The sequence below is a fragment of the Pleuronectes platessa genome, chromosome 4 (assembly GCF_947347685.1).
Source record: "Pleuronectes platessa chromosome 4, fPlePla1.1, whole genome shotgun sequence".
Taxonomy (NCBI): Eukaryota; Metazoa; Chordata; class Actinopteri; order Pleuronectiformes; family Pleuronectidae; genus Pleuronectes; species Pleuronectes platessa.
Window position 1 is genome coordinate 28,121,633 of NC_070629.1, and position 27,142 is coordinate 28,148,774.

At 42.4% G+C, this 27,142-nt stretch overlaps 1 protein-coding gene across 2 annotated transcripts; it reads left to right on the plus strand.

The window, feature by feature from the left end:
• LOC128438920 (phospholipid-transporting ATPase ID) lies at positions 1-26,570 on the plus strand. Of its 2 annotated transcripts, none has more exons than XM_053421692.1 (28): positions 1-126; positions 7,540-7,669; positions 8,363-8,421; positions 11,227-11,340; positions 12,358-12,456; positions 13,352-13,413; positions 14,214-14,286; positions 14,548-14,618; positions 14,917-14,999; positions 15,094-15,252; positions 15,371-15,459; positions 16,162-16,355; positions 16,481-16,689; positions 17,125-17,168; positions 17,541-17,706; positions 17,972-18,160; positions 18,629-18,744; positions 18,850-19,014; positions 19,114-19,225; positions 19,417-19,522; positions 19,642-19,774; positions 20,156-20,339; positions 20,467-20,690; positions 20,947-21,030; positions 21,499-21,744; positions 21,827-21,965; positions 22,636-22,766; positions 23,080-26,570. In XM_053421692.1, the coding sequence occupies exons 2-28, from the start codon at positions 7,627-7,629 to the stop codon at positions 23,407-23,409; spliced, it is 3,624 nt and encodes a 1,207-aa protein (XP_053277667.1). In that variant the 5' UTR covers positions 1-126; positions 7,540-7,626; the 3' UTR covers positions 23,410-26,570. The 2 variants fall into 2 exon arrangements, with proteins under 2 accessions (XP_053277667.1, XP_053277668.1); XM_053421693.1 differs by lacking the exon at positions 1-126 and adding an exon at positions 7,302-7,416.
• The last annotated feature ends 572 nt before the right edge of the window (positions 26,571-27,142 follow it).

Genomic DNA, 27,142 nt, shown 5'->3' on the forward strand with positions numbered 1-27,142 from the left:
CATGAGGGAGGGAGGGGAGTAGTAGGGGGTGGTGGGAGGCCAGGAGGAAAACACCAGACCTCGTTTAGTCCTCGGAGTTTGGAGACTTTCTGCGCCAGGACGCACCGCTCCGCGCCAGGACGCACGGTAAGAAGACGCGCTTTTCACTGCCCTCGGAGGGAAGGCTGTGAGAGTGGAGGTGGGGGGGTGGTGAGGTTGACAGGGTGAGGTTGACTTTTGGGGGGAGAAAAAGGGGGATGGAGGAGAAAGGGCGAACAGGAAGCCAGTGAGCGCTTGTCTTCTCGCTTCCTCGTCGCCGCGTCCCTGCAAGGAGTCAGAGAAAGTAACGGAAAGAACAGAAAAGGAGAGAAAAGGTGGATGAGTCTGTTTCTGAGGAAGGAAAGAACTCTCATCTGCACTTTCTTTCTTTCTTTCTTTCTTTCTTTCTTTCTTTCTTTCTTTCTTTCTTTCTTTCTTTCTTCTTCCTTCTTCCTTCTCATCAGAGCCACTTCCACGATAACCGCAGCGACAGTCTTCTGTTGTGTGTTTGACAAAGTTTTTACTCTGACACATTGTTTTGATGCTTGTTGGTAAAAGTTCTTGTTCATGTCCTGTATTAGTGATAACTGCAGCAGGGCTAAACCGGCCGGTTTCCTTGTGTTGAAGCTCAGCAGCTACTTCTGAATTATTCCTCTTCATCAGGGAGTCTTCCTCAAACACATCTGCAAAACACTCTTTTCTTGTTTGTGAGCACAGATGTTCTTAATCAGTCTATGGTCCAGAGTGAAGATAGAAAACGTTGTGTTCATCCCACCTGGTTTATCTGCAGTGAAGATGTTAAGATACCGACACAATCGTCAGACTCAAGATCACAGCTTTTCAAAATTAAAACTTCATTATCTATATGTGATCTGGTTAGTTCTGGTTTCAAACTATACTTTAGAGATCAGACTGAAGAAGCTTGTCTCACACGTACATCCTGTCGTCTTCCCCTATGTGGTCTGTATGCTTGACATTCATTGGTCTGTAGACGTGTGTCTGTCGTCAGCGTGTTGTCAGTTGGTTGAGGTCTTTCTGTTTGAATGGAGAAGTTAATTAGGTAAATTTGGTTTCCACTGTAATATCGTTATGGTTTTTTACTCCCACTATCTTCAGGATCAGCATTCAACACTAGTTCAAACTCAACACTAGTTCAAACAAGTGGTTTCACAATAAAAACAACCAACAAACCGAGGTTCAGTTGGATCCAGGCCCAGACCACCTCTTCTGGTCGCACTACAGGGTATCCGTGCAGTATGTGTTTTCTGAACTTAAGAGCACGTAAACATTTTTAGGTGATAATACTCTGGAATGAGTATGAGGTAATTAGCTGAATTTGATTTCGATCAACAACTTCCACCCTGCGTACAAATCAGTTTTAAGCCGACTCGCTGTCTCAGCTTGTCGTTGATTCGCTGTTGGACTGACCCTGAGTCTGCCACAGTAGCATTCAGAGAGTCTTTATGGTACATTGGGCAGATTATTAAGCTTTGAAGGTCAATAAAACGTGAGGTTGCTATCAGGTAAGATGAGAGGAGGAGTGGCTTTGTGGCCTGAGAGGTCAGGTGAATAATTCAGAGGTTCGATTGTTCGGGCCTTTTCGGTGCGACGCTCTGGGCTCTTGCTCAAAGCGCAGCTCCTGTTTTGTTCCCTTGTGTCATAACTGCTTCTCACTTTCTTCTTGTGTCTGCAGTCAGCTGCTAGAGGTCGTAACGGGGTCGGATGCTTACGTCTGTGTAAACATCTCACACGTCATGCATCACACACACGTCCGAGTCATAAATCACTTCACTTCATAAAGTTCCGCAAAGGAATTAAACCTGCACAGGAAGTTATCATCCCAGGTGTGACGCTACTTTTTGTTTTATGATTAATCAGAGAGTTATGAGAGAGCGAACTTCCGAGAAAAACATGAATCAGTGACTCACAGAAACATTGAAAACAACCTTTGTCGGTGTGTTGATTAAGCCTGGTTGCCGGTTGGATTAACACTGAATCTGTGGAGGATTGGACATTATGTGAGTGAAAGTAACAAGGAAATCGGACAAGTGGGAAATGAGCAACAGTCATCAGGACCCCATTCAGGCTGCCACACAGCTGCCCGCTTGATAAAGCCTCTTGGATCTTCTAACCCTTAAATGTTTGGTGACTGTGTCTTATAATGTTCCGATGCTATTGACCTTAGACCAAGTATTTAAAGATTGACAACATGACAGCTCCCGAAAAGTGAAGCCAAAGCGTCTTGATGACCCGGTGGGGGTAAATAAAGTTAGATGAATATTTCTCGAAAATGGTTGCTGTCATTTTAGTTAGTTCTTATCACACTGAGGTTTATTATGACTCAATAAAAGTGGGGGGAAACGTCATGATTGACAGCTGAGACTGACATGCAATTAATACTCTGCAGTTCACATCCCAGATGTTTTGGCTTAATTTCAGAAATAGTGGGAGGAAGTGAGACACACACACACACTCACACACTTTAGTTAATTAAATAAAGGAGAAACTTTTTAAGTGGCTGCTCTGTAAAAAGTGGATGTTTATCAGTTCCATGTCATTGAGGTCGTTAGCTCAGGCTCCGAATTAGGGGAATAAACCAACAAGGTCTCTGTGGTTCAGTGTGGAACAGAACAGGCCACTGGCACGCAAACACAAAACTCAAACCAGAAGCGGTTATCTGATTATCTCCTATAAATGATCAGATATCCACAGGAAACCACAAGTTATAATTGCCAGGGAGACTAAAGATAGTCGTCATGTGAGTCGCGATGCTCGTCAACTTCATATCTAACGATCTAAATCCGGTCGTAAAGGTTGTTTAGATAAAATCAGCAACTTTTTATGTTTTAAATCTAAATTCACTGATTAATGTCACGTCAGCTGTTGTTGGGAAATTGGCCAGAACTTCCTCTAATCACTGAGTTCCCGTCACAGATCTCTGGGCTGAAACCTGAAGGTTCCTATGATGAAATCACACGGACTCACAATATTAACTCAACTTAATATTGCTTAATCAACTGCAGCAGCTTTCACTCATCAGGGAGGATTGACGTCAATGTCTTTTGTCCAAACTGAAAATCTAAATGATCTAATTAATAGTTTCCCACAAAAATTAGAAGGTGGGTTTTTATTCTGTGCTACTGTGCGATAGTTTCCTTCCTCCCTTCCTGCTTTCCTCCCTTCCTCCCTTCCTCCCTTCCTCCCTTCCTCCCTTCCTGCTTTCCTCCCTCCCTCCCTTCCTCCCTTATGGGAATTTTAACTGAATTGGCCAATGATCAGAGGTTTTCAGTATCCACACAGGATGTACTGTGTGACACACAGACAGAAGCTGACTGGTTTTATCGGTCTGACCCGATGATGAAGAATAGAAAGTTAGTCCCTCTGCTCCACTACGACTGAAACCGACCAACTATTTCATTTATTGATTAATCTGCTGGTTATTTTGAGGATTTATTAGATGATGTTTCAAACCAATAGTTAAAGTATTTTTTCTTCTTTTCATTTTCCAATAAATTAATTTTCTAAATAGTTCCAGATTATCGTTCTGCCGAGCGACTGATCGATGAACGACCTTTGTTGCTGCATGTCTTTCTGTTGGTAATGTTTACAGTGGTCAGTTGGTTCTGAAACACTGTGCATGTATGAGAGCTATTAATAGCTCTGAGGCTGATAAGACGAGTACCTGCTGATAGAGGAGCAGCAGAGAACACCAGCAGCTGGACTCTCACAGGCTGAGTTCTCCTGAAAACACAAACCAGGAGTTTGTGTTTCAGCAATTTGTTTTTCAAAAGTTCAAATGAACACCTCAGAGTTCTCATGAAATTATCTCTACAGGGGTTTTTATAAATTCATGGTGAATTTTCAGGCCAGTTTCCATAGGCACAGGCCCGGTACACCCCCCCCCATACTTGTGGTATTGGCCATTGCATGCACCAACTTTGACGTCAGCACCTGTTGTACACTTTGCTTCAGTTGTGGTGACTTGGTGCAGTCGTCTCCTAAGTGATGGGTGTCACCGCAAAAACAAAAACACCAGAAAAAGAAGAGGAAGAAGAAACACCAACACAACAGTTTTGCCACCGGCCTGTTTCCTGCAGAGACAACACTTTGGGCTTGTTTACACATCTCTACTCACTGTCTCCGTCTCATCCCTCCAGGAGCCTTCTGGGAATCTCTGTGCTCTCTTATTGAAGGCTCCTCTGTAGACAGACCTGGTCACAGACTCGGCTTCCAGCGTAATCCACGGGGCTCTAGACACAATCAGCGGCGGGTTTAAAAAAAGCTCAGCATGACGAGTCGAAATGACGCCGCACAGAAGTGTCTATTAGTTTATTTCTGGCACGTGTCATGGGAATGAGGAGCTGAAACTAGGCAATAGAGTCCTGACTGAGCACAATGACCACAAGAAAAAGACACAAAACAACAGCTAAAGGATGCAAACCCTTCACAAAGAGACACAAAATCACCACAACTGACCTGAAAAGATGCAGAAAGACCCAAGCTGTTTCAACATGAATACAAAGGGACGCAAAACAATTCAAAAGAGATGTATGATACAAGGAGACACAACATGAAGAGATGCAAAACAACAACTCTAAAGAAGGACTGTGGTCGTGGTCAGTCTGGTGTCTTCCTCTCACGCTGGAGGTTTTTTCTGCCCTGGGAACTGTTGCATCCCAATCCATTCCTCTTAATGGTTGTAACCTGAGAAGCTCCTAACGTTTACCGAAAGCTCTTTGTTTATTCTCAGAGCTCGAGATGTTTCGGAGCCATGAAGAGCTTCTCTGTTTATATCCTCAAACCCTCGCCTCTCAGACCTGCTCCTCTGGGCCTTTCTCGACATTTCTCGCCTCCTCATTGGTCAAAAGAGACACAGAGGAAACTCCAGGCTCTGGTCTGATCGGCTGATCTGTGGAAAGTGTTGTGCATTAACTCCTATCGTCCTCCAGTAGCTTCAAGAAGTTTGTGCTCTTGTTCAAGTCGAACTTTGAACTCAGTTCCACTGCTGTGAGCACAGAGCTCTTTGTTTCCTTCTCCCTCTGTTGGATTCACGTCATTGGATGAGGAGACTTTTAATAAGAGCAGTGATGTCGTCAAGACATAAAATCACATGTTCCAGTAAATCATGTGAGATTTTAAGGAAGTCGTGACCACTGATTATTTTCATCATCAGCTAATTTATTCTATTCTTAAAATGGTTATTCAATAAGTTGGTAATAATAATATCCATCAATTGATTAATCGGTTTATCTGCAGCTCATTTGTAAAGTAAGATATGTTTGGAAAACCATTCTCAAAACACAAAAATGTCTTCATCCATTTAATACACACAACTCTATCTACACACACACACACACACACACACACACACACACACACACACACACACACACACACACACACACTCTCACACACACTACCTGCACTCAGAGGCTCTTTGTTTCAGCTGCAGAGGAGCGTTCCCTTTTGAGAGTGGAGCTCTGTTCAATTGAGAAACCAGAGATCACTGATGGGACAACACACCCATTCATCTGCGTGACCTCTGACCTGTGGAGCCAGTCACAGGTGACTGTGACACTGGGATGCTGTTACACACCTTTTGTTTGTGAGTGTGTGTGTGTGTGTCTGTGTGTGTGTGTGTTTGTGTGTGTCTCCTCTTGCACAACTGCTTTTTTTTCTGATTCTTTGTCGAATCGGATTGTCTCAGTGATCAATAAAGGTTCATCTCCTCTTGAGGCTGCATGTGTCAGGGCCCAGATGTTTGTCTCCTGCTGAACGTTTCTTACTCTCTCAGGAAAGATGGACATTTTCAGACATGAACAGAAAGTGTCCAGAAAAATTGGGGATTGGACTTTTGCAATTTTGTCTGCGTCTTCCACGGCTCCTCTTCTTCATCCTGAGATCTTTGTGCTCGTCCAGTTTTGTGTCCGTGTGTCGTCATCAACTCGTCAACACTTACACGATGTGAATTCACCAGACGTTTTCCTACTGGAGAAGTTCCGAGAAAATGGCCCCCGCAACTGACTTGGACATTTTAAGTTCTCACCTACGGCCCCTCTGGTAAACCTCAGGAGAATGTCTGGACGTTTAGTGCTCGTGTGAGAACGGCTTCATTCAGTCTGAGCCCAGCCCCGTTCTGACAGTCAGAGTTAAAGTCTCGTTAAAGCTTCACGATGGTAGCAGTGAGTTTATATTTCACTTTTTCCAGACGAGGGACGTCCCTCTGTGACGGGTCACATGACTCGGTGTTTGGCTGCAGAATTAACAGGGTGGTTAATTTAGTTTTATAGTCAATGAATAGGTGGACTGTTTGCTTAGTGTTTAGACTTTGACAATGAGTGGATATGTGCTTGTGTGTGTCTGTGTGTGTGTCTGTCTGTGTGTGTGTGTCTGTGTGTGTTTTTCTAGGGCCTAGGTATTCCTGTTAAAAACACAGATTCTTCAACAAACACATGTGGTTGTTATTTAAAGCTCCAACCCTGATGTCATCTCTGCAACTAACGCTGAGGGGCAGGACTTTAAGCACCAACCTCTTCCTGTCTCTCACACACACACATACACACACACACACACACACACACACACACACACACACACACACACACACACACTCACACTCACACACACAGACGTTTCCCCTCCATTATTACCACATTTGCGCTTCATTAATCTCCATTTCCAAGATTGGGGTTTTACAGAATTTCTTTCTATCGTAGATTTTTTAGAATTAAGTACACACACACAGACACACACACACACAGACACACACACCTTTTCACACATCAAAACACTCATCAAACAACTGTCTTTCAGGACATTTTAATCTCTTCAGTTTTGGGATGAAGAGATTGAAGCAGGGGTCGGTAATCTAATTGTATCAGACCTGTTGTTGTGAAGAGTGAGTTCAGCTTTCGATTCACCAGTGGATCTCCGTCGGGTGACGGCTGAACGGGTGGAGAAGGGGATCCTCCCTCTGAGTCACGCTGCCCTTCATGGGAAGAATGTAAAGAGACTGGAGGGCTGATGGAGTAAAGCTGGACTCACACACACACACACACGCACACACACACACATGCATCAAACATAAACACACACATGAAGCTCACAGCTGGACGGTCAAACATCCCCTCGTCCTCCCTGTTTCTGTCTGTACAGCATGTTCAACATATGTTCTCCATTTTTATTATTAATATAATCACACAAACTCTTCCTATAGACGTCTCCACCATCTGGACATTGACATAAGACGTATTTTCAAAGAGCTGCTTTAACTGAAGTACAGTGAGCTGCACGTCCGTCTGGAGAGTGATGACCTCATGCAGTCGTTTTCAGATTAGCAGAAAGAAGGTTTCATCTCTCAGTCAGCGGAAAGGGGAAGTTTCAAGTGAACAGTCTGAGGTGTGTGTGTGTGTGTGTTTGTTTGTGTGTGTGTGTGTTAATACGCTCTAGTGGAGATATGAGGAGACTCAGATTCATGCTTTGCTCGGCTGCAGTGTAACGTCTTTCTCTGGTTCCTCACAGATTGGTATGGTGGATAGATAGCAGCAGCAGCAGCAGCAGCAGGAGGAGGAGCAGGAGGAGAAGGAGAAGGAGAAGGAGGAGGAGAAGATGTCTTTCTTTGGTCTGGACTGTGTCAGGAAGAAAGAGACGGGTAAGACCTCGCTGGATCCTCAGTTCTTCAAATATCATCAGATGACGTAATGTGTATGAAATATCAAAATCAGTAAATACTGCATCGTTGATAATGTTTTACTTTCAGTACTTTGTTAAAGTCTGACACAAGCTTGAGCGGAAAACAGACCACCTCAAGGTCTCATGAACAAATACTTAGAACACAACCAAATACTCACGACCAAATACTCACATCTACGAATTTGGAGGTGTTTACCCACAACACCTCCAAATTCTCACAACACTACCAAATACTCACAACACAACCAAATACTCACAAAATGACCAATTACTCACAACATGACCAAAAAGTCACAACACAACCATATACTCACAACACTATCAAATACTCACAAACAAATACCCACAACACCTCCAAATTCTCACAACACTACCAAATACTCACAACACAACCAAATACTCAACACATGACCAAATACTCACAACACAACCAAATACTCAACACATGACCAAATACTCACAAAATGACCAATTACTCACAACATGACCAAAAAGTCACAACACAACCAAATACCCACAACACAACCAAATACATGAGAGTGTAACATGTGGTAAGGCTTTGTGGTTATGTCCTATAAAACTTTCCATAGTAGAAAACTTAATATATATTGATAAATTAATAATAATAATAATATTTTTCTTTTCTCATCAGAGCTGGAGAGGAAGCTCCGAGCCAACGACAGAGAATACAACCTGTCCTTTAGATACGCAGTAAGTACTAATACTGTGTCTACTGTTCACATGTCCACGTCCTCGTCTCACACAGACACACAACCGTCAAATTAAGATCCTGTTGTGCTGCTTCCTAAAGTTTGTGTGCGTGTGTGTGGGGGGGGGGGGTTAACTGAGGGTTCAGCTCAAGAAAAGGCAACTTCTAGTCAAAACAGTTTTACTGGAGAAACTCTCTGCTGGGGCGTGGCCTGCTGAGCGGTTATCAGGAGACTGGACGTCAGCCAGAGTCTTCAGAGGCTGCTGGGTCGACCTGTTCTCAGTTCCTCTGCTGCTGCTGCTGCTGCTGCTGCTGGTCGACCTTCTGTCATACTGAGTCATTAACTCCTCAGGAAGAAGAATAACAGAAGCACGGCCGACTGGTTGTATTTGTATCTGCACGTTTTGGATGTTTGAATCCACGAGACTGAAGAGCAGCGTGAAAGAATTCAACAGAGCAGCAGGAGTTCAGCAGGCGACCAACAGGAAGGGACACTTCTGAGATATTAACAAAACAGAAGTCAATAAGTTAGGACTTTGCAACAAGACAATTCTGCAGACAAATTGATATTGTCAAATTCTCATTTAAATATTACTCGTTTGTCATTTTTAAAAAACAATAACAATACATGGAAATGCATAAACTCCAAAATAAAGATAAAGACACATACAGTATACCTCAGTATACTTTGTACACAAATATACACATTATGTACAAGGTGAAACATACATGAACACATTTCAACATGTAAATGAGTATTTCTTCCTAATTCTTAATTTTTTTTAACCTCAAGGTTGGCTCAACACAACCAAATACTCACAACCAAATACTCACAAAACAACCAAATACTCACAACATGACCAAATACTCACAAAACAACCAAATACTCACAACATGACCAAATACCCACAACACAACCAAATACTCACAACACTACCAAACACTCATAACATGACCAAATACCCACACCACAACCAAATACTCACAACACTACCAAATACTCACAACATGACCAAATACTCACAAAACAACCAAATACTCACAACATGACCAAATACCCACAACACAACCAAATACTCACAACACTACCAAACACTCATAACATGACCAAATACCCACAACACAACCAAATACTCACAACACTACCAAATACTCACAACACAACCTAATACTCACAACACTACCAAATACTCACAAAATGACCAAATACTTACAACATGACCAAATACCCACAACACAACCAAATACTCACAACACTACCAAATACTCACAACACAACTAAATACTCACAACATTACCAAATACTCACAAAACGACCAATTACTCACAACATGACCAAATACTCATAACATGTCCAAAAAGTCACAACACTACCAAATACTCACAGCACTACCAAATACTCTCACAACATGGCCAAATACTTACAAACAAATATTTTTTCCCCCTTTTAATTGATTAAAAGTTAAAATTGTGAAAGGTGAAAATGCTTCACGTTATATAATAAATAAGCAAATCCAGAATATTTCTTTATACTTTCTACGTTAATGCATAAATGTACACAAACTGTAGGTTCACATGTAAAGACACTTATTTATTTTATTTGGTTAAAATTCTTTAAATGACTCCATGGGGAGAAAACTAGTGGAAAACACCAAGAGAGGCTGTGGACCGTCCCTCTGCTGCTCGTGTAATGAAACATCTGCAGCTGTCCTCAGTTTGTTGTTAGTGAAGAGTTCCAGTGACTCAGGGGCCGGAGCCTCCGCTTGATGAGATCCACCTGGGACCGAGCGGAGGAGCCCCCCCCCCCCCCCCAACACAAGGGATTCTTCAAATAACACCATGAAATCCCCCGAGAGTCCAAACACAAAGTTTTACACATGAATCACTTAGAGATTTCAAACAGCTGGAGTTTTTTTTTTAAAGTAAGAAACATTCAATATAACCAAAACTATTAATCTCCATGAGTTCTGTGGAGTCGTGGATCATGACCCAAGGAAGAACCCCCATAATTTCCATTTGTGGATCCGGATAAATGGCCCATCAGGGAATTGTCTTTCACTGTCATTGACATGGTGAGATAGGAGGAGGTTTAATCAATCCCCTTCTGATATGATTATTATAACAGCATCACACAAAACCTAGTAAACAGATGACCATGAAACTGGAAGGATTCGATGTGGGCCAGGGCAGGAAACATAGAATTTGAGTATTTGGTGTCATTTTTGTTGATGAGAGAATTATGTGTGAAGTTGGTCTCCAGGAGTTTGTGCAATTTTGTGAGGATGCATAGAAAAATCTAGATCTAGTGGATGTAGATTTGGTTTCCTAGCTGTGTCGGCTTCACCCGGCTGCAGGATGGAAAACAAAGGGCTACGACCACCAATGAATCGCTGAGAGAAGCAATGTGTCCTGAGCTATAAGCCTTGTTTTAATCAAAGGGAACTATTGGGCCCTGGCAGAGGTGCGAGCTCTACTCAGATGATCTTGTTGCTCAAGGACACTCCAGCAGAGTGAGAGCTTTCTTACAGGATCAAACAACCTGGATCCATTTCTAGGTGAGAAAGTCTCTGAGTTACAGTGTTTGTTCTGTCTGCTGCCAACGTGTCCCCGAATCTCCAGAGAACCAATAACCACTGGCAAATATCTGTCTGAACCCATGATTGTCTCTTATAAAGAATCAAACATGATCCCAAAGGAAACAGGATTCCTCTGAAAAGCAAAGGAGCTTGGGACTTAAATATCTTGAAAGCCGTGTTGTTGTGACATCAGTCTGATATAGATTTTTTGGTCCCTTCTCTCTCTGCCAGACGAACGCCATCAAGACGTGCAAGTACAACTTCTTCACCTTCCTGCCCCTCAACCTGTTTGAGCAATTCCAGAGGATCGCAAACGCCTACTTCCTTTTTCTGCTGGCGCTCCAGGTGAGCGAAACGAACACACACACACACACAGAAGCTGTCGAGCAGATTTCATGAAAACATTGAAAAAAAGGCCTTTTTTGACAGAATTGAATTCTAGTATTTGAGACACATAAAGCTAATCTGAGCTAAATTATAAGATGGTTTTCTCATCTCATAAACTGTTTTAACTCAAAATATCTCAAATATCAATGATGTGAAACCATCTGTGAGAATCTGTGTCACACGTACATGCGGCTCAACACCACTCGCCCACAGTTCTCACAGTGAAGCGCTGGTTTGCTGAACAGGAAATGGGCGAATTAAGTGCGAACGTAGAGGAAGTGTAACGTAGCGTTCAGGAAGTTGCTTCATCGTGTGAACGGTCACGTTGCACCACAGATAGAAGGAACTGGAGCTCTGCAGCAGATTGACACCAGAGATGCTTTTTTTACTATTTAGTTATGTATCAGAGTTTACCAGGTTTACCAGTTGCTTATACAATCTCATCAGGTCTTATACTTTTAGTAAAACAACACAAGTAGCTCCCATGTTTTATGGTTTAATACAAACTTCTGTGAAATTGAGGGGAGATAAGTTGAGATATGCTTCAAACAAAGGAAAACTTTTATCTGTATCGCACTTATAGAAGGATTTAAATTAAGTTTAATTTTAAGCAGCGAATCATAACATAATAGGTCAAGACTCCAAAATATAGAGAAAACCAACAGTTCCCTAAACGAGCAGCACTTTGGGAACTGGAACTGGAACTGAGAGATGGAACCAGACCTCACAAATTGACTCTACGAATTTGATAATCTTCATATTAGTGTTCTAGAACTTATTGTGTGTGTGTGTGTCTGTTTGTGTGTGTGTGTGTCTGTGTGTGTGTGTGTGTGTGTGTGTGTGTGTGTGTGTGTGTGTGTGTGTGTGTGTGTGTGTGTGTGTGTGTGTGTGTGTGTGTGTGTGTGTGTGTGTGTGTGTGTGTGTGTGTGTGTGTGTGTGTGTGCGTGTGTGTGTGTGTGTGTGTGTGCTCCTCAGGTGATTCCTGAGATCTCCTCTCTGTCCTGGTTCACCACGGTCGTGCCTCTGGTCCTCGTGCTGTCGGTGACGGCAGCCAAAGATGCCACCGATGACATCGTAAGAACATTTGACCTTGAAGATTTCTTTTTTTTACAGCTTCAGTGGGAGTTGACATAACGAACAGAGGATTTAAACCCGAGCTGAACTGCAGTGACGATGGGTTCAACTCCCGGCTCTGCTGCACATCATTAAAACAATATCCCGGCCATGTGAATCTTATGCAAACACACGCTGTTACGTATAATCACCGGTTCCCACTGTCCCCAGCAGGGAAAACATGTGACCTCATTCCCAGTTGCCTTTGTCACGTCGTTGTGTGTTATCAGTCAAACACACTTTGTTCATTCACGACAAATCGTTTATCGCCCGGTTAACGTCAGATTAAGGTCGATCAACGTCAGCCGACTGAAAAACAAATGACTTGATTTATGTTTTTGTGGAGGAGGTACTTCTGTAGAAGTGTTGCTCAACAGATATATGGAGATGTTGCGGTATAATTCTGGTTAAATGACCAAAACTAGGGCATTGGGAGTTCTTAAAAGCCCCCCCCCCCCACGGTCGACCTTTAGTGGGAGCTTTTCTTTGAGTTAACCTCTAAAGAGGACAAACAGTTTGTCTTTCATCACTGTCTGAGGAAAACAGACAAAACAAACTGTGTCCTACCTCTGAAACAATGAGAGGAAAATGAGTTTCACTCTGGCTTCAACAAGTGTGTGTTTGTGTGTGTGTGTGTGTGGCACTCAGTGACCTGATGCCAAACCACCGGGAGGAAATAAGTGATGTAGTGAGTTAACCATTAGCTCAAGAAGGAGAACAAGAGTGTTTTTGTTTGGGCAGCGGTTGCGGTGAACGGGCGCCGGTAACCATCTGTGTCCTTGGTGAGGTCACTGGAGTCAAAATGCAAACACTGACCCTGAAGTCAACAAGTGTGTGTTTGTGTTGTTGTTTGCAGAATCGTCACCGGAGCGACAATCAAGTCAACACTCGAAAAGCTCAAGTTCTTATTGATAGAAAGTAAGTATATATGTGTATTTAAGGGCAATGAATCATGGGAAATACACCTGTCCCTGTTATCTCCTCCTTGCTACACACATTCTGAACATTGTGTTAATAAAATTCTGCAGTATTTGTGTATTTGTGGGGACGCCATCATTTCCCTCAGGGAACCTTCTCCACCTTTATTATGAAAAGTCACAGTTTAATCAATGTATAGTGTTCATACTCAGAGCATTTTTAATAATGGAATTACGTCTATATACAGCATCCGTCACATACAAATCAAGCATACCTTAAATACCTCAGATAGCAGACTTCAGGTCAACAGGATACAAAACAAGCGCTCCTCACCATCCTGCAGCTGCTTCCTGTGATGTTCCTGGAAGGAGTTTAGATTATTTAACACACAGGGAATAAACCGATTCAGGACTAAACCATTAAAATATACATAAACAAGTGAAAACTATCCACAGAGAACCAGCAGGTCCCAGTGTCTAAGTGTCAGATGAGGAGGCAGCAGGAGAAAAGTTTAGTGTTCTTTGTTCAACTTTATTTATCTTCATAAGTTTAGATCTAACAGTTGCTTCAAGGCACAGAATCGAGGTGGAGAAATAACTGATAATAATGTAACACACTCATCGAGCACTTTATTAGGAACACCTGTACACCTGCTTCACCGTGCAGTTACTCAGTCAGCCAATCACGTGGCAGCAGTGCAGCCTATACAAATCCTGCAGCAGCTTCAGTTGCTGTTCACATCAAACATAAGGAATAAAGACAATAGTGAGATTTACCTGACGTCTGTTTCCTGCTCTCAGGCTGCGGAGCGAGAAGTGGATGGACGTGCAGGTGGGCGACATCATCAAACTGGAAAACAACCAGTTCGTCACCGTGAGTCACTACAAAATAAAAGCTTCTTCATTTATTTTATATGCAATTTATCGATCTTTAAAAAAAAAAAATCATCTCAGGGCGGCTTATGTCTTAATCTGTGTATTTTTCTAGAATGTAAATTGAAATGTTATAATTGTCTAAAATCACTGTATTAATGATATTTTATGTTTAACACTGTTTTATATAGTTTCACACACTTTGCCTTTGATGCTTGTTTTGTTCATGAGACTAACAAACTGGCCTCGTGTTTGATTCCAGGCCGACCTCCTGTTGCTCTCCAGCAGTGAACCACTCAACCTGGTTTACATCGAGACAGCAGAGCTCGACGGGTCAGTCCGGCTTCTTTGTGTTGGAATTTCAATATGTGTGTAATGATAGTAACACACACTCATTGATCAAAATCCTCTAAATGTGCCTGATTTTCCTTTTTCTCATTAAGATCAATGAATTATATATGAAATCAGTAGAAATGTCCCAAAAACTTGAATCTCGCGATGTTAGAGAAAGTTAACACAAGTTTTCATTGTGTTGTTGTGTTCTTCCTTTTATCACTGTCCCCTTATGTTTTTTACATTTTGTCTTCATCCCCTCTTCCTCCTCTTCTTCGTTTCCTCCCGTCTTCCTCAGAGAAACCAACCTGAAGGTGAGGCAGGCTCTGCCCGTCACAGGAGACCTGGGGGACGACATCGAGAAACTGGCCGACTTCAATGGTATAATTTAAAAAACTTACAGTAATCACATGTGAGCTGGAATCGTGTGTTTGTCGTCCTCTCACCTGCTGCGTCTCCTCTCTCCGACCCGAAGGCGAGGTGCGATGTGAAGCCCCCAACAATCGTCTGGACCGCTTCACGGGGACGCTGTCCTACGCCGGGCAGAAGTACTCGCTGGACAACGAGAAGATCCTGCTGCGAGGCTGCACCCTGAGGAACACCGAGTGGTGCTTCGGGCTGGTGCTGTTCGGAGGTGAACCGGGGACGATTCAGGGACAAGGACTCGGTCTAATAATGAAACTGATAGAAACTGTAGATAATACGTAGAGAGACTTTACTCGACTCTTCTTCGGTTTCCGTTTCGCTCGCAGGTCCAGAGACGAAGCTGATGCAGAACTGTGGGAAGAGCACGTTCAAGAGGACGAGCATCGATCGACTGATGAACGTCCTCGTCCTCTGTGTGAGTCCGGTGGACATGATGTCATCCATTAAGCTGATTACTGTTAAATCAGGCATTATGGTTTATTTGGAATAAACAGATCAATTGGGCCGTGAACCAGGGCAGCCAGAGGAAGACACATAGAAACTATGGATTTATCAAACTAATATCAATAGAAAATATCAGGAATATGGAAAACTAAAAATTATTTAAAAAGTAAATCTGATCATTCACATTCAGGACTATTTATTTATTACTTTTACAGTTTTAAGCTGTACATTTCTATATTGTTGAGGATAATCACTGTTGCTTTTACACATATGAATTTCATAATGGATAAATAAATTAAGTAGGTTTACACATTCAAAGAATTTGCTGTGGTGTGTTTGTGTATGAGCAAATATATTAAATAGGAAACAATAAAAAAAATATGATTAATACTCAGAGAAAACAATATATTTGTACAATTTGAAGTATGTGCAGTATAATTGGTATTGGCCACAAAACGTTCAAGTATCACAGGTGAGAACAATAAAGTTATTTGAATTAAATTGAATGGAATTGATATGAATGTTTCCATCAGACATTGTAGATTTTTTTATTTAAATTAGAACATGTTCTCACTGATCCTTTACTTTTACTCTAGTCTAGTTGTAGAAATATGTGTTTGAATGATCTTCATCTCCAGTTCTCCCACTCCGTTCCCCCCCCCCCCCCCCGCAGATTTTTGGCTTCCTCGCCTTCATGTGCACCATCCTGGCGATAGGGAACTTTTTCTGGGAGATGAACGAGGGCTCCAAGTTCACGGTCTTCCTGCCGAGGCAGAACCGCACCGATGCCGGTTTCTCCGCCTTCCTCACCTTCTGGTCCTACGTCATCATCCTCAACACCGTGGTTCCCATCTCGCTCTACGTCAGGTAACAGCACCTGTGAAGTTTTCTGTTGATGCAGTTAAGGCATCAAGGTACAGAGCTTGGGTGGAGAGCCGTTCCAGAGTGATTCTCCGTCTAACCAGTTCCTGTGTCCACGTCTTGTTCGGCAGTGTGGAGATCATTCGCCTCGGGAACAGCTTCTACATCGACTGGGACAGGAAGATGTACTACGCTCGCAGCGACACCCCCGCCGAGGCTCGGACCACCACCCTGAACGAGGAGCTGGGTCAAATCAAGTACATCTTCAGTGACAAAACGGGGACGCTCACTCAGAATATCATGACTTTCAACAAGTGCTCCATCAACGGCAAATCCTACGGTAAGATTCAAGACGTTTGTTTCCTTTGGTGGTTTCCAGTCCTATGTTTCTGAGCGTATGAGAAAACTGGAGAAACAAGTAGCTAAAGACAAAATAAATGATCTTAAGTGGGGTTTTAAATATTTTATTTGAGTGCATTCATTTAATTAGGAGTTCCCCAGGGAATATTCTTGGGCCCCTTAATTAAATGTTTCTCCTCCACAGACATTTAAACTGTAGACCCACATGTCTTCTCAGGCTGAAGTTGCTTTAGTCCTATTTTAACATTTAATTTAATTTAATCAAATTTTATTTCATGTGATGCTTATCTATGTTTATTCTTCTCTTTTTATTTATATTTTGCAGCACTTAGGTTTCAAATGTGCTTTGTAAACAAACTTAGAAGAAGAAAAGAAAAAACAAAGTGTTGATTCATCACTTTCTTCTTCTCTGCAGGAGACGTGGTCGACTACACCGGACAAAGACTAGAAGTTTCTGAGGTATAAGAAGTGAATCAGGTTGTTTGTCATTTGTTCTGCCGCCCACGTGTGATTGGCTGATGTGGAGCAACCATCAGCAGAACAAAGATTCATCCACAAACGTTTTAATTCTTTATATCTATATCTGCTTCAGTTTAAGATAAGATTATTTAGTTAGTTTTCCTCTCAGATAACAACTGTATTCCTCAGATTTATAATAAAAATCATGAAATCATTGATAAGAGTTAGATTAATTTCACTGGATTACATCAAATTAGATGTTTTCTTTGGAAGAGGTTCAAGTGGATCATTATTCTCAATCTCACAGATCCCTTGTATTAGGGACAAGTAGGCAGGTGGAGACAGTGAAGACGTCTTCTGTTGTCTCTCCAGCTTACGGAGACGGTGGACTTCTCCTTCAACCCTCTGGCCGACCCCCGCTTCGTATTCCACGACCACGCGCTGGTGGAGGCGGTGAAGCTGGAGAACCCGGAGGTTCATGACTTCTTCAGGCTGCTGAGTCTCTGCCACACCGTCATGGCTGAGGAGAAGAAGGAAGGTGAGTCGGCATCCAGGACCTCCCTCTTTTATATTTCTGTTTATTATGATTATCTAGGTTTGTATGTATTTCTATTTGTGATTGGAGCAGCTGTAATAAAATCTAGTTTCCTTCAGGGATCAATAAAGTTGGCATTTAAATAACCTCGGTTGTAAAATGTCAGAAATTTTGTTTTCTAAAAAAGCTTCAGACTAAGTTCAAGAAAAGAATTGAATAAAGGAAGGCGAGTCATGACAAATGAAAACTAAGTTTTTCTCCCCTGCAGGCGAGCTGCTCTACTTGGCCCAGTCTCCAGATGAGGGAGCTCTGGTAACAGCCGCCAGAAACTTTGGATTCGTCTTCCGCTCACGAACACCGGACAGCGTTACCATCGTGGAGATGGGACGGCAGCGCAGCTACGAGCTCCTGACCATCCTGGATTTCAACAACGTCCGCAAGAGGATGTCCGTCATAGGTAGAACATCATATCAGAATCAGAATCAGAATCAGAAAGTATTTATTGCCAAGTAGGTTTACTCCTACAAGGAATTTGCTCTGGTTATTGCTGCATTCAATGGACATAGAAACATAAAAACATAAAAACACAATGAATACAACACACATAAAAAAAGCAATAAAAATAAACAATATATATTTACTCACTATTTACTTCTTATTTACTCCCCTTTTCTAATATTTATACAAAGTAGCATTTATTTAGACATAAACATATCTAAATAAAATATATATAATAGATAAAAGATATAAAAAGTGAAGTAAAAAGTGAAATGCAAGACAGTGAACTGTGTCAGATTGCAATATCCTCCTGTTACCTTGGATTTCTCATTTAACTGTTTTACCTCTGAGTCAAACTGATGTTGAGGTCACTCTCTTCACTTTGTTCTCCTGTGTGAGTCTGTGTGTTTTTCCCTTGTGTTCACAGTTCGGAGTCCGGAGGGGAAACTCTCTCTCTACTGTAAAGGTGCCGACACCATCATCTACGAGAGGCTGCACCAGTCCTGCAGCAAACTGATGGACATCACCACAGAGCAGCTGAACGTAAGCAAGTGTGTCAGTGTGTTCTCTCAAAGTCTGAGAGTAAATACACAATCTCCTTCAGAATAAAAGGTTTGGATCTGTGAAGCTTTGTTTCCTGATCTGCAGGAGTTCGCAGGGGAGGGTCTGCGGACGCTGGTGCTGGCCTACAAGGATCTGGACGAGGAGTATTTCAACGAGTGGAAACAGCGCCAACATGAGGCCAGTACCTCCATGGACGACCGGGAGGGCAAACTGGACCAGCTGTACGAGGAGATCGAGAAGGATCTGCTGGTAGAGAGCCCAACACACACATCTGGATTTCTAATAAATAAAGCTTTTGATGATGATGATGATGATGATGATGATGATGATGTGTGAATGTGTTTCCAGCTGCTCGGAGCAACTGCCATAGAAGACAAGTTACAGGACGGAGTCCCTCAGACTATTGAGCAACTCTCCAAAGCCGACATCAAAATATGGGTTTTGACCGGAGACAAGCAAGGTAACATAACTTCAAATATAAGAATTTCATTTATCGGTTTGTGATATAATACAACTTGATATAACCTTTTGGAATGGAAATAAGATGAGGAGATTCTTTTCCTGTTTCACGAACTATAGTTTTTAGTATTTCAACTTTTTTCAGAACTGTGGTTATTGTCCGTTCGCTGACGTTTTTAATTTGTGTGGCAGAAACGGCTGAAAACATCGGTTTCTCCTGCAACCTACTGCGAGAGGAGATGAACGAGATCTTCACCGTCTCAGGGAACTCCCCGGAAGAAGTCCGAGAGGAGCTGAGGTCAGTGTTCTCAAGATAACAATAATGGAACTCAGACTCACCGTGAGAATCTGAGCCACGAGCTGATTTGTGAAGCGTTTCCTCGGATCCATCCAGTTTTTTATTTTCTTGCGGTGCAGAAACGCCCGAACCTCCATGAAACCAGATGAAGTGGATTCCGTGTTGCTGCCGGGAAGGAGTCTGGTGAAAGGAGTGATGATGGACGAGGAGGTGAACGGAGAACACGGCCTGGTCATCAACGGCCACAGTCTGGTAGGGAACCTCTATTATTAACATGCATCCTGTAACTTTCCTTTGTGACTTGATTTGCTTGTAAAAAACTTAAGGGATGAAGACTTTATTTTGATGTTTGTCCATCAGACATCTTAACTGTATTCTGTGATCCCATTTTCAGCTAAAGCAAAGACATATCTCATATTTCTTTATCAGTCAAGATTATAATCATAAAGTTTTCAAAAGTTCTGTAATCCATCTTTGATCAAATCAGCATTAGCATCATTTGATCTGACAGAAATCTTCATTCTTCTTTTAGCTGTGTGGACATTTATAGCTGCAGACATTAAACAGTTGTTCAGCAGTCATGTAAACCCCTCCTCATCATCACGCTCCTCCTCTTCTCCCCTGGTCCCTCAGGCGTACGCCCTGGAGCGCGGCATGCAGCTGGAGTTCCTGCGCACGGCGTGCATGTGTAAAGCAGTGATCTGCTGCAGGGTGACTCCTCTGCAGAAGGCTCAGGTGGTGGAGTTGGTCAAAAAGTACAAGCAGGTGGTGACACTGGCCATCGGAGACGGAGCCAACGACGTGAGCATGATCAAAGGTACCAGCGGGGGCAGCAGAGAGCTTAAAGGGATGGAAATGTTTATTTATTTAGAATGGACTAAATGCACAGAATCTCCCTCCACTCAGTTTAAAGGTGGAAACATAACTTCCTGTTCTCTTCCCAGCGGCTCACATCGGTGTGGGCATCTCGGGTCAGGAGGGGATGCAGGCGGTGCTGTCCAGCGACTTCTCCTTCGCCCAGTTCCGCTTCCTGCAGCGCCTCCTGCTGGTGCACGGCCGCTGGTCCTACCTGCGCATGTGCAAGTTCCTGCGCTACTTCTTCTATAAGAACTTCACCTTCACCTTCGTCCACTTCTGGTACGCCTTCTTCTGCGGCTTCTCGGCACAGGTGAGAGGACGGAGAGACGATAATGCTATTTATTATTTTATTGTCGTATTAAATTTAAGTGTATACTTCCTTTTTTTAAACTAGCATGTTCACATAGTGTAGACACCTGTGCACAACAATGTTTTAGCAAAATTACAAAATGATTTTCCAAAGAGAAATGTAGATAAGGTCAATCTACCTTTGTTTTGTTACTAAGATTAAACCAGTTGTTAAGATATTCTCCTCTTATTTTGTTGTTGTTCTTGTTGTTCCTCAGACGGTGTACGATGAGTGGTTCATAACACTTTACAACCTGGTGTACACAGCACTACCTGTGCTGGGAATGAGTCTGTTTGATCAGGTAACAAACCGATGTGTGTGTGTGTGTGTGTGTGTGTTTATGTGTTAGTGCCTGAAAACCACAAGGATGTAAATGTTATATCTTTGTATTTTCACCTCCATGTACATTTCAGCTCAAGGTGTTTGAGGAGTAATATTTAGACAAATATAAACATGAAGCTAAAATAACAAGAATTGCGGTCCTGCAGTTTTTGTGACTCCACCAACCAGTAGAGTTTCATGCTGTACTGGTTTTCATCCAGATCTTTGACCACCAAAATCAAATCAGTTAATCTTTGAGTGCAAGTGAACATTCTCACAAAATCGGAAGAAATTCCATCAAAAAGTTCTCGAGATATCGTGTTCACAAGGCTAAAAATATGCTTTGTGAGGTCACAGCGACCTTGACCTTTGACCACCAAAGGTCCTGCGGTATTCCACAGACAGCCTACACAGAAACCTAATCTCGTTATCTCCCCCTGCTGGTCAGGATGTGAACGACGTGTGGAGTTTCCAGCACCCTCAGCTCTACGTCCCCGGTCAACTCAACCTCTACTTCAGCAAGAAGGCCTTCTTCAAGTGCGCCCTGCACAGCGGCTACAGCTCCCTGGTGCTCTTCTTCATCCCCTGGGCCGCCATGCACAACACGGTGAGGGACGATGGGAAGGACGTCGCCGACTACCAGTCCTTCGCCCTCCTCACCCAGACGTGTCTGCTGTTCGCCGTCAGCATCCAGGTTTGTTTTTTGGATCGTTTTATCTTCTGCACTTCGGTCAGGCGTTTGGATAACAGCCTCTGATTCCTCTGTGCGTCTGCAGCTGGGGCTGGAGATGTCGTTCTGGACGGCGGTGAACACCTTCTTCGTCCTGGGCAGCCTGTTCATGTACTTTGGCGTCACCTTCACCATGTACAGTAACGGCATGTTTCTCATGCTGCCACCGGCTTTTCCCTTCATAGGTGAGTGGGAGACGCTGGGTTCCATGTTCCTGTTTGAACATTAACTTTATCTGCTTCCTGAGGAAAAGCGTTGCTCATATTTTTATCAGGTTAATCCGGAGTTATGGTGATGATTCAAATGAGATGAATTTAACTGACAAATGCAGCATCTAAATTTAGTTTAGATGTTTATTGTGTTTGCCACAGGAGAGTAAACAGAGGTTTACCTAAAACAAAATGAGAACTGGCTTAAATATCATCTATACTGAAACATGGCATTAAATGTCTCATCAGCCTCTTTGTCCTTATTTCATGAATTGTTAGACTTGCTGATTTATTAATTATTAAAGTTTGGTAATTTTACAGTGTTTTATTTTGGCAGCATTTTAATACAATTATGTTGACAAAATAAACAGTGATGCCTCAGTGTGAGCCATCCGTTCTTTTCAACCTTCAATCTCAAAAATTTAACTTTTTGTCCTGTTGATGTTTGGTATTGTAATATTCATGTTTAAAGTTGGATGGGTCAGAGTGTAAACACAGAAGTGTGTGTGTGTGTGTGTGTGTGTGTGTGTGTGTGTGTGTGTGTGTGTGTGTGTGTGTGTGTGTGTGTGTGTGTGTGTGTGTGTGTGTGTGTGTGTGTGTGTGTGTGTGTGTGTGTGTGTGTGTGTGTGTGTGTGTGTGTGTCCAGGAACAGCCCGTAACTCTCTGAATCAGCCCAACGTTTGGCTGACGATCCTCCTCACCTCCACTCTGTGCGTCCTCCCCGTGATCACCTTCCGCTTCCTGGTGATTCAGCTGTGCCCCACCATCAATGACAAGGTGCCAGTCCATATACAGATTAAAGAAAGCCCCCAATTAATGGGAACTCCAGTTTAAAGGAGACATTTAAGGTTTTCATGGTCAAATATTTAGAAAACACATCACTTTGCTCTGACTGTCCACTGCTGCAGCTCCTCTCTTCAGCCTCTGTCTGAAACACTTGGGTTTAGCTCTTTGTGATTGCTGGGGTGCACAATGCAAATGTGGAAGCATCAGCCGGGCATTGAACCACCGACCTTGTGGTTAGTGGACGACCCGCTCTTCTCCCTGTGTGCATCTCTAATATTCTGTCGTTTTCTGCCCAAACTTTCAGGTGATGTACAAGGTGAGGCAGACCAAAGCGACCCCTCCCCCTCTTCCTCGCCGCACCCGCATCCGCCGCACCAGCACCCGCCGCTCGGGCTACGCCTTCTCTCACGCGCAGGGCTACGGGGACCTGGTGACATCCAGACGCTTCCTGCGGCGTCCGGCTGTGTCGGGATCTTCGGGTTTAGCAAACACGGGTCGCACCACCATGGGCTTCAGTCCGATGGGACGGTCGGCCGGATACAGCCCGACGGGACGTCCCCAGAATGTCAAGGTCCAGGATGTGGAGGTGACGTCGCTGCAGATGTACAAAACTATCAGAGACCCCGCCCTCTGACGGACAGGGGAGAACATCTGGGAGCAGGAACTGGACCATGTGAATGTCAGAAGTGTTTAAACTCACTTTTCTGCTTTGGTTACCATGAAGAACTCGCTCAGACTTTTCCAGAGAAGTTCGTGTTGACGGTTTTCCAAAGTCCATCTCATCTACACCGACACGGCTTGAGAAGCTTCTGCTCAGAACATTTAATTTTGTGTAAAGGAACTGCAGGAACATGTGTAGCCTCCTCTGATGGATCACGCGTGTTCATGTCAAACACGTCTCCTGCAGGTGAGAGACAGATGTGAAATGACACTAGACACATGTGTACAGATGTTTACAGACTCCTCAGCCTTTGCTAACCAGGAGAGTCCAGATCCACAGCCGGGCTTTGGAAACAGGGAATAACCAGCAGAGCCATGTGGAAGGGGACACGTTCATCTTTATACCTTAAGTGTCCTTTCTTAAGACTCTGGAAGCCGAATGAGCAGTCAGCACTTTGCCAGATAATAACCAAATGTCCAAAAGGTTATTAACGTTGTTTTTCTCCGTGGCAGCAGGTTTCAGCTCCAGTGTATCGGGACCATCCAGATTGTGATGGACATTTTTTCGGACTTTTATTCAAACCGTATGTTTTGTTTCACTTCTTCTCTGAGCTGGAAGAATTTTATGAAACGTTATGAATGAATTTGTGAAGACGAAACATAACTGCATGGCAGAAGAGTTTGAATAACTTCAATTAAAAAAACATGGGGTTTTTAAATTATAATTATGTAGCATCAGTGCCACTGTGTAATGATACATACTTAAGATTTTAAGCATTTATTAAAGTGATAAAAAAGAAGCCAGTATTACTGCAACAGACAAGGGAATTTAGCTTGAAATCTTCAGCTTGAAGTGGTTATGATGGAGCCTAAAAAGAGCTATATAATAATGGACTATTATGCCAGTTAGAAGGAAAAAACTGAAATCACAATTTTATGAAATTAAAATAATAATTTTAGGCTCAGTTCAATTCAAAACAACTTTATTTGTCCCAGGAGGACAATTCTAAAGTGTCATTTAACGGGAGAATATCACAAAATCCTCCTCTTCAGGGGAGGAGGAAATGTTTGGTAGCTGTCGGCCGTGAGGTTGTCGTCAGTTACACCTGCGTGATATTCAAAGAGGTTTTATAATTCTCAAGAAGCAATGGGATTGGTTGAAGATTTTGGATCCAGAGGGAGTGAAACTCCAGCGAGCACAGCTTCTTCTTGCTTTTTATTCATGTTTTCTTTATTATCTTAATATTATAGCTTTTTTAATCATAAAATTATGACTTTTTTCATCAAAATGGTCCTAATACTCCATTGTATGCCAAGTTAAATTGCTCTTAATATAAATATTTTTATAGAGATTCTCCGTCGCCAAGTGAAAAACATTTCTGCTCAATAATTCAAACCCCTGCAGACAGATGTTTTTAGAGGGTCTATTACACCCCCACAGCCTCTAAATTAGATTTCTGATCCATGTATTTATATTTAAACACTTTATAGAGCCAGTATTTATCCCATAAACTACCCGTAAAGACTGTATTTGATTAAAGTATCTTCTGCAGTGCAGTTTGTAAAAGATTCAACTCTCAAGGACCAATTACTGTCGCTCAGAACCAGCACCAGAGTGTTCCTCCAATGCACCTTGAGATTCTGTCTAAGCAGCTTTTAGCCTCTAGGTTGGATTTTGCCTGCAAATGTTGGAAACTAGAAAAGAAGAATTCACATTTGACCCCATTAAACAGCAGAGAGGTGAACTGGCTGTGTAGTCACTCATCTGCAGTGCAGATTGTAATGCAAAATAAATAAAACACAGAAGCTGCCTTCAATTTAAAAGTAAAGGGATTTATTTTCCTTACATGGAAACAATAATGACAAGAATGTCAAGAATGTATAACAGAAAATAAGTAAATGAAAAATCCTTGTATGTAACAGTCAAGGTTAAGTGATGATTGTATGTTAGGAAACATTATTGTAAGCGGTCAGTGTTTTTATATCAGCAGCTGGACATGTGAGTCTTTAATTTATTACGTGATATGTTGAGGTTTCTTTAAGAATCCAAATGGAATTGGTTCAATAATTGAAGAATATTTGATATTTGCCCACATGTTTTTTATTTCTCTGTGCCTCATTGTTTCCGTTTATATTCAACTTCTGGTTTTTTTTCACTCACAGTTCAGAGGAAATCATTGCAACAGCCTGTTTGAGCAGGTTCAGTGTTTTTATCTGAATATCTGTCAGTTCTGATCCAGAATTTAATGTCATCACCCAAACCCTGGATATTCTGTTTAATGCTTTGTGTGTCACTGTTAACTCTCAACTGTTAAAGATTCGGATGCTGGAGTTCAGTGTATGTGAAGCTGGTTCACACCAACGACAGCTCCTTTCATTTTGTACTGTAAGGTGTTCTTCATGGGAAATATTTCAGAGTTTGAATATGCATAGGAAATTCATGTTGAAGCATCTTTTGTAAAAACTGTTGCTAGTTTTGGCGACCAGCAGATAAATATGCAAATAGACAGGGCTCATGTGTTGGTCATGAGTGTGGCTTTTGTGTTGATTAGTAAAATATGTCCAAACTAGAATGTCACCCAGACGAGCTCATACCTCCGCTAAGCCCCAACAGTCAATTCAGGTTGCACCAAATTACACACACTCATCGATATCAGTCCTCTGAACATGGCTGATTGTTTTCATCATGATTTATGAATTATTCCCAGAGAAATCAGTGACAATGTCCAGAACACCTCTAACCCCGCCTGCCTCTAAATGTCATTAAGTTATTTCTTGGCTCATCCTGCCACAGAGTCATGTGGAGCCCGTTCAGGAGTTTTAAACACAATTTTAAAAACATAATGAGCAAGATGACAATGATCTCATGTGTCAGAGTTGCTGAAATAAGCCCCCCCCCCCCCCCAAGCATCACTGCGGTACTTTCCAAAATAAATTGTAATCATAAAATAACTATGATATTCAATGATATTCATCAATATATTACAATCTTTTTTGTTGTATTCTTTCTGTCCTGAAGACTGAAACTGTAACAGTTTAAGAAATGAGATTTTTGAACTGCTCTTCCTAATAATCATTTTGTATAATTTTGTACTTTAAAAGTTGTTATCGCAATAAAGAGAACAAAGATAACAACACGTGGCTGCTTGTGACATTAATTCAAATGAATGATTTTAATTTGTAAAACTTAACCTCTTACATGTAAGTAAACATATGTTTGCAGTTTCTCTTTTCACCAGCAGGTGATGCAATATACTCAGCATAACACACACCCCCCACCAGCCTGATGGTTTTAATCAGTGTGTAACACTGAAAGAATCTAACTGAGCTCAAACACAGCCACAGCAGATTGTTATTATTCTGTCGAGCAGTACATGTTGTGATCGTTATTGATGCGAGTACATGCAACGATCTTTCAAACAATAACAACCCTCAACTCTCAATAATATCAAGCTGAGTCCCTCTCCAGCATCTCAAACATGTCATATCTTTACAGTTTGACGTCTGAAGGGCCACATGGAAACTTTGCCTTGACTGAGCAAGTACAATACAATCACAATGAGTTCCAGGGGGTCAAAGGTCAGCTGGGGCCTCCTGCTCTAATTTGTGAAGTTTGTTTTTCAGTAAATCATCCAGGGTGTGACCTGTCTCTGTCCCAGGGCAAGTCCCAGCCTCGGAGGCCCTGCAGGGGATAAACAGGTTTAGAA

What these genes read in the sequence shown, in the direction of transcription:
- LOC128438920 (XM_053421692.1), top strand. Translation starts at nt 7,627, where the DNA reads ATGTCTTTCTTTGGTCTGGACTGTGTCAGGAAGAAAGAGACGG. An exon ending in CATCAACGGCAAATCCTACG is followed by an intron (nt 16,690 to 17,124) that starts GTAAGATTCAAG and finishes TCTTCTCTGCAG; the next exon opens with GAGACGTGGTCGACTACACC. An exon ending in TGTTCGCCGTCAGCATCCAG is followed by an intron (nt 21,745 to 21,826) that starts GTTTGTTTTTTG and finishes GTGCGTCTGCAG; the next exon opens with CTGGGGCTGGAGATGTCGTT.